Source organism: Dipodomys merriami, unplaced genomic scaffold, assembly GCF_024711535.1.
Source record: "Dipodomys merriami isolate MVZ:Mamm:240054 unplaced genomic scaffold, mDipMer1.0.p SCAF_14, whole genome shotgun sequence".
In the NCBI taxonomy this organism is placed as follows: Eukaryota; Metazoa; Chordata; class Mammalia; order Rodentia; family Heteromyidae; genus Dipodomys; species Dipodomys merriami.
This window is the reverse complement of record NW_027202715.1, coordinates 14,610,931-14,624,282: the sequence shown is the minus strand read 5'-3', so window position 1 is coordinate 14,624,282 and position 13,352 is coordinate 14,610,931. Positions and strand designations below refer to the sequence as shown.

General features: G+C 56.1%; 1 protein-coding gene across 1 annotated transcript in view; it reads left to right on the top strand.

The window, feature by feature from the left end:
• The window catches only part of Arhgap22 (Rho GTPase activating protein 22), a 155,744-nt gene extending 144,301 nt beyond the window's left edge, over window positions 1-11,443 (top strand). The window contains exons 6-11 of the mRNA XM_070020405.1: window positions 204-411; window positions 3,900-4,032; window positions 4,880-4,953; window positions 5,525-5,646; window positions 7,611-8,502; window positions 10,967-11,443. Coding sequence (XP_069876506.1) covers window positions 204-411; window positions 3,900-4,032; window positions 4,880-4,953; window positions 5,525-5,646; window positions 7,611-8,502; window positions 10,967-11,195 — 1,658 coding nt within the window. The 3' untranslated portion in view covers window positions 11,196-11,443. The remainder of the gene's footprint in view (window positions 1-203; window positions 412-3,899; window positions 4,033-4,879; window positions 4,954-5,524; window positions 5,647-7,610; window positions 8,503-10,966) is intronic.
• The last annotated feature ends 1,909 nt before the right edge of the window (window positions 11,444-13,352 follow it).

Below are 13,352 nucleotides of genomic sequence, written 5' to 3'. Positions count from 1 at the left end.
GCTCCATAGACCAGGCCGGGAGCCCACCATTTCCTCTGGCCTAGGGCCCAGACTCTTGGGTATGAACTCCTAGAATCTAACTTCCTTCCTCAGGGAGAGCCTCCTCTGGCCCTCATGGTACGCCCTCTCCCCTTTGTGCTAAGAGTCCTCTGCCCACCCTGAGCTGGGGGCAGAGGGTATGACCAGCTCTTCTTTGTGTCTAGGGATCTTTGGGCAGCGCCTGGAGGATACTGTGTACCATGAGCGGAAGTATGGTCCCCGCCTGGCACCCTTGCTGGTGGAGCAGTGTGTGGACTTCATCCGGGAACGTGGGCTCACCGAGGAGGGGCTCTTCCGAATGCCCGGCCAGGCCAACCTAGTAAGAGACCTGCAGGACTCCTTTGACTGCGGGGAGAAGCCGCTGTTTGACAGGTGAGCTACCGACCAGCCAGTGACTAGAGCTGGGGTCTTGACCAGGTTGATGGGCACTGTTTGCCTACATTGCCCCGAACGGCAGGCAGAGCGTGGGGCATGCATCATGTCTGCCGCAGATGAGGCCCACTCCCTCTGTCCCTTTGGGGCAGCTGCCACAGATCATAAACCTGACCCAGGCAGGAGGGAAGGACTCTGCAGGCTGCCAGGTGACTGGTTCAGGTACAGCTGCATTCAGGACTCCAGGCTTGCTCTGCAGGGTCTGCCTCATAACTCTACCTCCTCTGGATGATCCACCCCAGACTCCATCAGTGGCAGAGTGGTACAGCAGCTCAGGCTCCATGTCTACTCAGGGTGCAGTGCTCTCTTTACCCCGACAGGATTCCATCCATCATGGGGAAGTTTTTCATAGGAAACCATGAAGGTACTCAGGACAGCCCTGGTCCTCTCCTCAGGAGCAGAAAGGCCCCATTCCTTGCATAACCACAGCCAGGGGCCTGCCGCCTCCTTAGATGCAGAGCCTAGGGGGTCCTTGGTGTCGCCTCGTCTGGAGCCTCGTGTCTCCATCCCAAGGCTGATTCTCGGTGAGCTTCTGGTTCACTCTGACCTTCTGCCAGCCAGGCCTCGCCTGTGGCCTGGGGTCAGGTTGGAGGTTGCTTCAGGTAGATACTGCCTGCATAGGTTCTGGAAAGCTGGCCTTGTAGAAACACAGCGGGGTCAGATGTACTGCCCTACTGCCTGGTACTGTAAGTACTGCTGGAGGAAGGGTTTCTGCACATTTAAATCTACCTCTGCCACCCCGTGTACAGTATGAGGCTTCCTGCCCCGGCCCTTGGGGTCATGGTACAGCTGCTTGTCCAAGGTGTTCTGTTTTCATTTTGTGCCAGCACTGGGGCTTAAACTCAAGGCTGGTGCTCTACCACTTGAGCCACTGTTCTGCTTCTGTGCTGGTTAATTGGAGACAAGAGAATCACAGCCTTTCTTGCCCAGGCTGGCCTGGCATCTCCATCCTCAGATCTGTTTCCAGAATGGGTAGGGTTACAGGCGTGAACCACAGGCACTGGGTTTAAGCTGTGGTTCTGGCTGGGGCCAGCCCAGCTCTTCTCCCAGCCTTGCTCCCCTGCTAAGCTCCACCTGCAGATCTCATGCCAGCCTCCTGGCTGTGGGATGACTTCCCTGCACACTCAGGCCACTGTCCTCACCACCTTCCCCCCTTCTTTCCCCCCACCATCTTTACTCCTCCTGGATTGTAATGGAGGCCCATCCTTCTATCTCAGGCTTGTGTCCCACAGCTGTGTCCTCCCATATCAACATGGCTACCCTGGATACCCTCTTCTCCCAGCCCAAACCCCTTTAGAAACTTCACCAGCAGTCTCAGAATATTCTCTACCTTTCCCATAGTAGCTCCATCAGGCCTGTGCCTAACTCAACAGGGTGCCCAGGCTCCCCTCCCCACCCACTCTTTTCCAGGAGTATAGGCCACAGCTCCCTCTCCTAGGCTGTAGGGCATGGCTCTGGCTGCACCACAGCCTGCCAGCAAGAGCCCTAACCACACTGCAAGCCCCCTCTCCTGCCCATCTCCCTCTGGGAAGGCCACCCATGCAAGGGGCTGTGGCAGCTTCCTGACACTGTCCCCACTGCTGCCAGGTGCCAACGAGGCACCTCTGTGCCAGGGCTCCTCAAAGGGGCAATTCCTGCCCTCAGAACCTGCCCGTAGCCAAGAGGCCTGGGGGGCTGGGGAGTGGGCTAGAACCCTCTTGTAGCTGCCTTGCTAAGGGCCAGGTAAGATAACAAGCAAATGAATTTGGGAATCAGGCTAGCCTGGCAGTGGAGAGTCAAAAAAATAAAATAAAAGTTCTGTTCAGGAGGCCTTGCAAGGCCCCCAGGCTGCTGTAAATTCAACAGTGGCTGGATTTGGAGTGAGAGCATTTTCGGGTTGGAATTCCACCAGGCTCCAGGAATGAATAGCCAGGGGTAGGGGCTGGGCAGGAAGACCAGAAGCCAACAGGGTGGGGTGTGAGTGAGAGACAGACATGGACAGACAGAGGGATGCTGATATGAGCAAGAAAGAAATCCTCAGGAATGAAGCAAGGAGAGGAAATTGCAGATAGAGGGATCTCAGCTCCTGGCCGATCTGCAAGGGCAGCAGGTCTGCAGACCTCTCCTAGCTCCATGACTGAGCCCATCCTCCCTTTGCCAGAAGCCTTCTCTGTGCGCTCTGAGGCTCAGGCTGGAGGGCGCCCTTGTGTGCCGACAGTGGGTGCACGTGGGGTTAGGATGGGATGCACAGGGGGTGTGGGAGGGAAAGTCTGGGAAAAGAGGAAGCAAAGTCTTGAAAGCGGTACAGGGAGCAGGAGGGTGGGGACGAGAGGGAAGGCCCAAGGCAGGCGGCTTCCATCACTCAGCTGTAGAAAGACAATGTCAGCTGGCCGTGTCCCCATTCTCTTGCTGTACTCCTCTTTCTCCCTGGCACCCCAAGGGTATCCCTGCTTCTCATCCTTACTCCCCATTCTTTCCAGGCTTCTGCTCAGGCAGCTGCCACCACTGGACCTGCAGAGGCGCTAGGTTCAGCGTGGTACCTGCTGGGACCATAATTGCTCAGGAGTGTGGACAGGAAAAATGGCTCAGCAGACAGCCTGGTTAGCAAGGCAGGCAGGGCAGGGAGACTTTTAGCCTTGCCAGCCTCAAAGTCATCAGGCCTGAGGCAAAGCAGAAGGCTCACATGGGTGGATTTGGAGAACCTGTGAGCATCATGGAACCCCACAATTGCAAATGTCATTGCCAGAAGGGACCTGTGACATTTGAATACTCCAGGCTCCTGTCTTCAGCTTGGGGCTGAAAGCCAGGTGCTAGGAGTGCAGAAAACCTTCTGGAGCCCAGGTGTGGCTGGAAAGGCCAGCTGTAGACCAGAAAGCTCAGGGTGAGTGAGCAAGCCCCTGTGCCCTGCAGGCCCCCTCTGCCTGAGAGACTGAGGCACACAGTAAACAACACAGGGTTTTAGAGATGGGGGGGGGGGAGGGAGGGAGGGGAGGGAGGTGTAGAAAGAAGCCCAGACATTCAAAGTATCCATACAGATAAGGATGAGCTGCCCAGACCTTGGTGCCCGGGATGCCTGTTCTTCTCACACACGGCTCAGGCTAGGCTCAGTGGAGCCTGGAGGATGTCTGTTCCACCTCACGGGGGGGGGGGGGGGGGTAGGCAGGCCCTCATCATCCTGCAGGGAACCCAGAGCAGCATGGGAACTGCCACCAGGTCCCTGAATCCCAACACCATCTGCACAGCATTGGGGCTCCTGGCCCTTAGCTTCTGTCTCCTCCCCACGGGAGCCCAGGCTACAGTAGCCAAAGGCACTCTGGGCCTCACCGTGACTAAGGGCAGCTAGTTGCAGGGTCGTGCTTTCCCCTCTCCCAGCCTTGGGAGAGTACGCAGTATGTGGTCAGCAGGGGTTGTTCCTGCAGGGCTGCTACATGTCCCCTCTTGCATTCTAGCACAACGGATGTGCACACGGTGGCCTCCCTCCTGAAGCTGTACCTGCGGGAGCTCCCCGAGCCTGTGATCCCCTTCGCCAGGTACGAGGACTTCCTCAGCTGCGCCCAGCTGCTCACCAAGGACGAGGGGGAGGTCAGTGCCTCCAGGAGACCCATCTTGGGGGTGGGCTGGTGGAATGGTGGGAACGTGGAATCAGGATTAGACCCCCCCCCAAAAAAAAAAGACAGGTGCTTGTGGCTCAGACAGCTGAGATCTGAGGATGGACGTTTGAAGCCAGCCAGGGCAGGAACATCGATGAGCCTCTTCTAATTAGCCACCAAAAAGCTGGAAGTGGGCTGTGGCTCAAAGTGGTAGACCACTAACTGGGTAAAAGAAGCTCTGGGACAGCTCCCAGTCCCTGAGTTCAAGTCCCAGGACCCGCACAAACCACAACAAAAAAAAACCCCTTGATTTCTCCATAGCAGCATGGATGCAGGCCAGCTGCCTGCTGATTGTGGGTGGTGGGGAGGGGAAGGCGGCCACAGCATCTGTTGTGTACCTCATATCTGGAAGGCCCCTCTCTCCTGAAGCAAATCCTGCTAATCCAGCTTACAGTGGATGTTCCCATTCCAGCCAGGTCTGCCATGGGCCATTTTGTCTTGTATTATTTTGGAGAAAATGGAGACAGCTCCCAGGGCAAAGGACTTAGGGTCCAGTCCCTCTTCCTCTCTCAGCCCTGCAGCCGGTGGCTGGGGATGGCTGTTTGCCTTCCCTGCAGCTGTGTGGGAGATGAAGGTTGTTATCTGGTAAATATTTGTGCCTTGATAAGAGAGCCCAGACATTCCTCTGTGGCCCCACAGAGACTCACTCCTTACACCAGCTCCCAGCAAAGAACTCAGTCCCCACTGGAGACCTGACTCCCAGCCTCCCTTCTCTGTCAGCCCTTCCTCCTTTCTCATTGCTGGTGTCTGAAACTGTGATCTTTTCCTTCCTTCCCAAGGGCACGCTGGAGTTGGCTAAGCAAGTGAGCAACCTTCCTCAGGCCAATTACAATCTGCTCAGATACATCTGCAAGTAAGTGGGACACAGGTCGGCTCTGACTTCACGCATTCCTGCCTTCCCTCTCCATGTCCAGAGCGGTCTGGGTCATCCTCCCAGCCAGCCTCACTGAGCATCTGTGCAGGGAGGATAAGATAAACCCAACACAGACTCTGAATGCTTGGAGCTTTCGGGCTCTGTTGGATCGTCCCTGGTGGATCATTTCAGCAAGGATATGTCCTCTGCCCTCCTGGATACCTGTTGAAGTGTCCCCTCCCCACCCCCTAGCTTTTCTGTCTTTAATCATAACCCTTCAAGTGTCCCTCGTAGGCACTGGCCAGGGGGCAAGCGGCAATGCCAGGCCAGGGGAATGGGTCCTTGTCACACTGGCCTGTTTCTGGTGGCCCTCGCAAACCTGAGATCCAAGTTTTGCAGCTGGAGCTGGACTGGTCATGGCCAGCAACCCTTGGAAATCCCAGGCAGGCCTGACCGGATGGCTGCCGGTGTGGGGGTGTGGCCTGTGAGGGGTGTGGGCAGGGCAGGCCACAAAGGACCTGGCAGCTGACATAGATTAGACTTCAAATTTTGCTTCTTCCTTGCTCTGCAGGTTTCTGGATGAAGTTCAGTCCCACTCAAGTATCAACAAGATGAGCGTCCAGAACCTGGCAACGGTATTTGGACCTAACATATTGCGTCCACAGATCGAGGACCCAGTGACCATCATGGAAGGTAACGGGGGATGGGTACACAACTCCATTATTCTTAGGATTGGGGCTCATCTTGGTCCCAGGCATATGACCCTCAGAACCATCCCAGCCAAGCCAGGCCCGGGGAGGGTAGAGGGCTCAGGTAGCTCATCTCCATCTCCCTAGAAGTTTTCAGGAGCCTCTCTCTCCTGGCCCTCCCCTTAATGAGGTCAGCTCTGTGGCTGGTAGCAGTGAGTGATGAGATGAGGTTAGAATGATTAAATCTTTAGTGCAGAGGAAGGGCCTGGGAAAACAGAGGGGTGGATGTCTTTGCTGAGCCCACCTCCTTGTCCAGCTTCCTGGATGTCAGAGCTGTGCAGTTCTCTTCTATGACAGTGATTTTTTTTAAGGAACATAGGTCACATCTGTAATCCTAAATGCTCAGGAGGCTGAGATCTGAGGATCGAGGTTCAAAGCCAGTCCAGGCAAGAAAGTCTGTGAGAGCCTTCAGTAACCACCAAAAAGGCAGAAGTGGTTCAAGTGGTAGAACACTAGTCTTGAGCAAAAAAAGCTCAGAGACAGTGCCCAGACCCTGAAGTCAAGCCTTAATACCAGGAAAAAACCACAAAACAGAGCTTAAGGGCAAGGAAACAGAGGCTGAGGGAGCTGTGAGGGGGCCACCAGAGGACAGACAGCCAGACCTGCCAGAGGGCACAGGTGGAGGCGGGCATGGAAACGGAAGTAGGCAGGGACTCCAAGGTCCTAGGTGAAGAGACTAACCAGCGCCAAATGCCAGTGGCTTGTGCCTGTAATCCTAGCTACTAAGGAGACCGAGATCCGAGGATCGCCATTCAAAGCCAGTCTAAGCAGGAGTATAGGAGTCTCTTATCTCCAACTAACCACCAGAAAGCCGGAAGTAGAGCTGTGGCTCAAGTGGTACAATGCCAGCCTTGAGCATAGAAAGCCCTGGGTTAAGGCCCTAGGTACTAGTACAAGAGGGAGGAAGAGAGGGAGGGAGGGATTGGCCAAGACTCACACAATCACAAACACTGGCTGGAGCCAGGCTGCTCCACTCTAGCCTGTGGGCTGAGTTCCTTTGTAAATGTGAGGAAGATGTGGTGTGGGCACTACAGAGCTGTACCCCCCTGCCCATGGTAAGGGTGTTGCTCTCTGGGCTGATACTTTGGCCCTTCTCCTGCCCCAGGACACAAACCCAGGCGGAGTGGGTGTTGGAGTTCAGTTCCTGCTTCCCCCAGTGTTTGCTGGCTTAAGAATCTTTCCTGGATTCCTCTGTTCACTGGAGGGCCTCCACCCCCCAATGTCAGCCTTATCACCCCAGTGAACCACTCCACCTTCTGGCCTTTGATGTGGGTGGAAGAGGGAGCGAGGCTTCCTGCGATCCGGCCATCTTCACTGGCATGTGGGAGGAAACCCCACTCACTGCCACAGGAGCTGAGCGCCCAGAATCGGGGAGCTATGTCTCTTTTGTTGTTGTGCGGTCCAAGGGCTTGAACGCAGGACCTGGGTGCTGCCCATGAGCTTTTTTTGCTCAAGGCTAGCACTCACCTACTTGAACTACAGCTCTGGTTTTGGCTTTTTTGGTGGTCTGTCTGACAGACTTTCCTGCCTGGGCTGGCATGGAACCACAGCCCTCAGATCTCAGCCTCCTGAGTAGCTAGGACTGCAGACAGGAGTTGAGGCCTTGTGTCTACAGAAAGGAGGTCTCTTCCCTGCCTCGGGTCCCTGTGCACCAAGAGGGTGAACACCTGGGCACAGCCATGGAGATGCAGCTGAGGGCACTCACCTTCCCAGTTTTATTTTCCAGTCCCGCAGCCACCTGCCCATCTGCTGCCTTGATGGACACCATGTCTGCATCACTCCCCTTCTTCCTGCTACCTCCTGGCTTGAGGTTCCATGTCCTAAAACAGGCTCACAGACGCAGTCCCTCCTCCCGCACCTGGGCTGGGTCACTCACAGCCGTGTCGCCCCTCTCTCTCTCTCTGGCAGGCACTTCCCTAGTCCAGCACCTGATGACCACCCTCATCCGCAAACACAGCCAGCTGTTCACTGCCACGGTCCCAGAAGGACTTGCCTCCCCGGCCGGGGCCCCACAGTGCACAGTGGGCTGGGTCTCTGAGGAGGCCTGCAGAGACAGTCCAGCTGAGCCTGGCGGCCTTGGCCTGCCCACCCACAGGACCTCATCTCTAGACCGGCCAGCTGCAGTGGTGCTTTCGAGGACCTCCCCCCCTGGCCGGGGCAGCCAGAGCCATCCTGCAGCCCCTGGCTCGAGAAAAGGGATACAGACCTTGCCCAGCTGGAAGTCTTCCTTCCGGCAGCCAGGATCCCGGTCAGGGAGCCCGAAGGGAGGCACGTCCTCCCTCGAGGTGCCCAGCCTCCCGTCCAGTGGGAACTGGCTCATGAACGGGCTGTCCTCTCTGCGTGGCCATCACCGGCGAGCCTCCTCAGGGGACCGGCTCAAGGACTCGGGCTCCCCACACAGACTGTCCACCTACGACAACGTGCCTCCAGCCAGCCTCTTTCCCAGCACGGCCAGCACCACATGGTCTGTCACGACATCCTCCAGGGAGGCCTCTGTCAGCAGCTGCACAGCCCACAGGGCCAGCGACTCGTCCACCTGCAGCTCCCTGCACACCGAGTGGGCCCTGGAGCCGTCCCCGCTGCCCAGCAGTGGGGACCACAGGTCCCCAGACTTGGGCCACAGTTTGGATGAGACGAGCGGACACGGTGGTGGTGGCAGCAGCCACAGCAGTGAGCCCAGCAACCCAGGAAGTCCTGCCCTGGACCAGGCCCACCGCTGCCGAGTTCTCCAGGGCCTGGTGGCTGAGCTCAGGGCAGAGCTCTGCCGGCAGAGGACTGAGTACCAGACAAGTCTGAGAAGGTAAAGGGCTGGGGCCAGGCCAGAACTTCTGATGCTATGATTGCTGCCAGCCATGAATGTGCCCAGAGGCGGCAACATGGCTGCCTTTATAGGAGCTCAGGGGAGGGCTTGGACAGGTCCTGTGTCTGACAGTCTCAGAGCTGGAAGGCCTTGCATACAGTTGGTGCCCCATAAAGGCTCACTCAAAGCAAACCATACTAACAGCCAGGCAAGGGCTTCAGTCAGCATCTCAGGCCCCCTGTTAGCAGACTCTTCTGTAAGCCCAGGTCCCATGCCCTATCAGACCTGCGTGTGGATCTGAGGCTGGCTTTCTCCAGTGCCTCCGCTGGTGGTGCTCATGGAATGTTCTTGCTTCCTGCTGAGGCTTTCCACAGGAAACCGGGAGGGCAGTGAGTGGCCTCGCTGCTCTGGACCACATCTGCAGTTGCCAGGGTGGGTCATGGTGGGCAGTGCCTGACCAGGTCACGTGGCGCTGCTGCAGAGAGGAGAAAGGAAGCAGGGGGAAAACCTTACCTGTAAGTCCTGCTCCAAGATCAGCGAGGCAGTGGGTGGGAACTTCTGACCTGAGCTGGTAGCCGTTGAGTGTGGGAGGAGGGACAGCCAAGCTGTCTACAGAGGCGTGGAGTGAGCACCCCCTCCAACTTGTGGCACCTCTCACCTGCATCCTCAGGATGGGTGATGGTTGATGGTAGGCTGGGTCTCAGACTCTCCTGGTTCAAGTCACAGCTCCGCTAGTGTTGATGACGTGTGTCCTGGGTGGGCTCACCAGCCTCTGCTACTGGGTGTTGACCATGGCTCCATGGATCCACAGAAGCAAATTCCCAGAGAACAAGGAGGTCCTGTCTCTCGCTAGCTGAGGGGCCAGGCTGTTGTGCTGGCCCCGGTGGGGTCTGTGCACGGGAAGGGTATTACATCTCCTGATTCGCTGGGGTTACAGGTATGAGTCACCAGTTCCTTGCCCTCCTCCTCATTTGAGGGGTTGGGGCAGAGCTTGTGAACAAAGCATGTCAGAGAACCCTCAACCATGGGGCGGTGGGGGGTGGGGTGTGTGAGGGGTGGAAGGTCTTGGAGCCACACCAGCCCTGGGCAGGCGGGTAAGGCAGTATATGCCATTTTAGCCTGAGTGGTGCTCTGGTCTTACTGGTAGGGACATGAAAACAGAGAAGCTGGTGAAGGTTCTCGGGCACTTTGGTCCCCTTGGGAAGTACACCTGGCTGCCCAGGCTCCAGGCGCCAAGAATGGCACGGGCCCCGGGGCAGCAGTACAGATGGAAGGCAGCCAGATGTTGTGGCTGCGCTGAGGGTTTGTTTGCTCACTGATGGGTTGTGGGACTTGCCAGAGGGCGTTAGGGTTGTGGCTGGCCAGCTGCAGGGACACCTGGCTAGAAGGTCAAGTCAGAGATGCTCATGAGACAGGCCAAGAGTCACGGAGGGGCGTAGGGTCAAGAGACTGGACACCAAGGTTGCTCCTGCTGGGGTAGCTTAGGCCAAGGAAGGAAGGAGGCCTGGGGACAGGAGCAGCAGAAGGGCTGGGGATCAGAGAGAAGTGGGTGGAACCTTAGTGTCACTCACCCTCCGTGGGGTCTGAAGGTGAGACTGTCCATGCTGTGGTGAAGGGGTGTCACCTTTGTGCTCAGTGACTCAGAAGAGGCCTGGGCTGGGCTGGCAGGTGGGGACGGATAGCCGTGGCTACACAGCGTCCCTGTCCATGGGGACTGCAGAGCTGTTGGAGCCGAATCCCTTTGGAGCACTCTACATTTCAGAGACTCGGCTGTTGTCACGCTTCCCTCCTACCCTGGCCAAGCTCCAGGGGGCCCAGGCAGGAGCTAGCCACCTGGTGGAAAAGATGTGTATGCCAACCTCGGCACGGTGTGGTGTGGGCTCTGGTGCGGCCTCACGGAGGGTGACGGAAAGCTAGACCAAGGGAGACGTGTAAGGTGGGAGGTGGAAAGCAAGCCTGAAAGACTGTTTGGAACTTTTGAGCAGGGCAGATGACCCCTCAGAGCAGAGAACAGGTCTGGAACCCCAATGCGGAGAGAGCACACGTGGGTGTGAGTGGGGAGAGCAGGTGCCATCTCTTGAACTGAGGGCCTGGGCTCTGACCCTGAGCTTTTGTGCTCAAGGCTAACATTCTACCACTGGGAGAGATAGATCCGTTTCTGGATTTTTGGTGTCTAATTGGAGCTAAGACTCAGATTTTCTTTCCAGGGATGGCTTTGAACTGCAGTCCTTTGAACTGCAGGTGTGGGACACTGGTGCCCCACACATCTTTACCTTTTGGTGGGATGTCTTCATTGGCTCCCTGGCGTGTACCAGGACCAGCCAAGGCCTGTGAGGTCCCTTCTATCTGTGGGACAGGTCTGACTAGCCCTGGGGAGACTGCCAGGGCTGTATCTGCTGGAGATGGCACAGAACCAACCCAGCAAAGTGGCATCTGACAGTCTCTCGATTCTTTTTTTTTAAAGCATTGAAGAAAGCAGTGCAGACCTGAGGAAACAGACGTCACAGTTAGAGGAAGAGCTGGACCAGGAGAAGAAGAAATGTGCCATGTTAGAAATCAAGCTGCGGAACTCAGAGCGGGCCCGGGAGGATGCTGAGAGGAGGAATCAGCTGCTGCAGAAGGAGATGGAGGAGTTTTTCTCCACCTTGGGAAGCTTGACCATGGGGGCCAAAAGTGCTGGGACCCCGAAATGAAAGGAGCTGACATCGCCGCTGGAGAGGAAAGAGCTCCTGAAACCCCTGTGGGGACTGTCAGAGGCCCACTTGCCCAGGTGTGATCTGGGTGCTGCTCTCAGGGCCTAGTGGGTGCTGGTGCCAGTGTTAAGAACAGCATTTCGCCCCTTGCCTAGGAAAAGTCCCCACGCCCACCCACAGAGGTGGCTTTCAAGAGCCAGGCAGCCAACCAGAACTTTGCATTCATGATTAAATGTGCTATGGAAGCAGGGTGCCTCACAGGCCTCGTTCTTTGTGGCTGTTCCAAGTGGGGCTTACCAAGTGATGTGTTCAGTTTCTCACAGGGCCAGAAGCCCCCTGGGGAGGGGTGGCAAGCTCCCTGAGGGGTACCTAGTATGTGCATAAACACAGATTTATGCAATTCTGTGGGGTTTTGTGTGTGATGATCCTAGGATGTGAACTCGGGGCCTAGGCACTGTCCCTGTGATTTTTTTGCTCAAGGCTAGTGTTCTACCACTTGAGCTGAAGCTCCACTTCTGCCTTCTTTTGATCATTAGTTGGACATAAAAGTCTTACTTTCCTGCCCAAAGGCTGGCTTTGAACCATGATGCTCAGATCTCAGCCTCTTCAGTAGCTAGGATTACAGGCCATAACCACTGGCACCCGGCCAACTCTTGTGTTTTGGCTCTGTCTGTGGCTCCATCATCTGAGGCTCAAAGCCTACTGCTTTTTCCCCATCTCTCCTTCTTGGGGCCTCTGCAGGTGGTTCCTGCCTTTTGAGGTCCTCTGGTCACCCCGTCACCTGCTTTCCTCTGGGAGGGTCAGAGCCTGCAAGGTACAGGCCACATGGGCACTGGTGCACCCAGGCAAGCAGGTCAGGTCTGAAGGCGAGCTAAGCAAGTGGGGTCTCTGGGGGGGGGCATGCCTTCCATGCCCACTCACCCTCTCCAGCCTGTCCTCACCCCCAGTCCTCATCCCTCGAGGCATCCCCCTTCCACCCGCCCCCTGCCACGCAACCGCCATTCCCCTGCTCTGACTTACACATGGCCTCTTGCTCCCCCCAGGCAGTGTTTGGGGGAAGTGATGGTCACCAAAGCACCCAGTTTCTGACTGGTATCTCTGGGGAGTTCAGTCCCAAGCTTTCCATATCACTTCTGGCAATACGTGGCCTGGTGGGTGGGCCATGTTGGAAACAGGTTGTAGTGCTCCCAGGAAGTGCACTAAATCACCACCACAGCCCGAGTGGACAAGATGAGGGTGTTGAAGCTCCCAGGGGCCAGTGGAGGGATGGCCATCTTCCCTGAGTGTAAAATACCCGCCTCCCTCCCTCTCCTTCAAGGAGAGAGAAGAGGGGCATCTGATTCCTCATAACAGCCCTCCCTCTAAGATGGGCATCTGCCCATTTCTTCATCAAGAAGGGAGGAGGGATTTTCACCTTTAATTTGGACATAATGCCATCAGGTAGTTAAAGGAGCAGGTCAAAGTCTCATATAGAGGGCCACAGGAGAAAAGGATAGCTGTCCATAGCCACTAATCCTAGCATAAACCCAGCTACCTGCCAAGTCCCTGGAATTGTGAGCCACCTCTGCCACCTGCTGGTCAAATTAGGATCTGCAAGCACTATTCAGTTCTGTTCTCCAATCTTGGCTAATCCAGCACTCTGGCCTCTTTTCTAAAAAGACATCTTACTTGAGTGTCCATAACTCACAGTGGGAGGGGTTCTGGCATTGACTCTTTTTTCATTTTCTTCTACCAAAACTGTTGTCAAATCGTTGGGCCTGTTACCATTAAGACATCATTTGATATGAACTTATGAATTACAAAGATGGATAGGAAAATAATTTCTTACAAACTTGCGGCTGGGTGCTGGTGGTTCACTCCTGTATCCCTAGCTACCCAAGAGTCTGAGAGCTGAGGATCAAGTTTGAAGCCAGCCAGGCAAGAAAAGCAGTGAGACCATCCGCCAGAAATAAAGCTGTGGCTCAAAGTGATAAAGCATTATTAGCTTTGAGCACAAAAGCTCAGGGACAGAGCCTAGGACTTGAAGTCCCAACAACCGACAAAAACAACCACAACAAAAAGAGCCAGGCACTGGTGGCTCACACCTGTAATCCTAGCTACTCAGGAGGCTGAGATCTGAGAATCATGGTTCAAAACCAGCTGAGCAGAAAAGTCCCC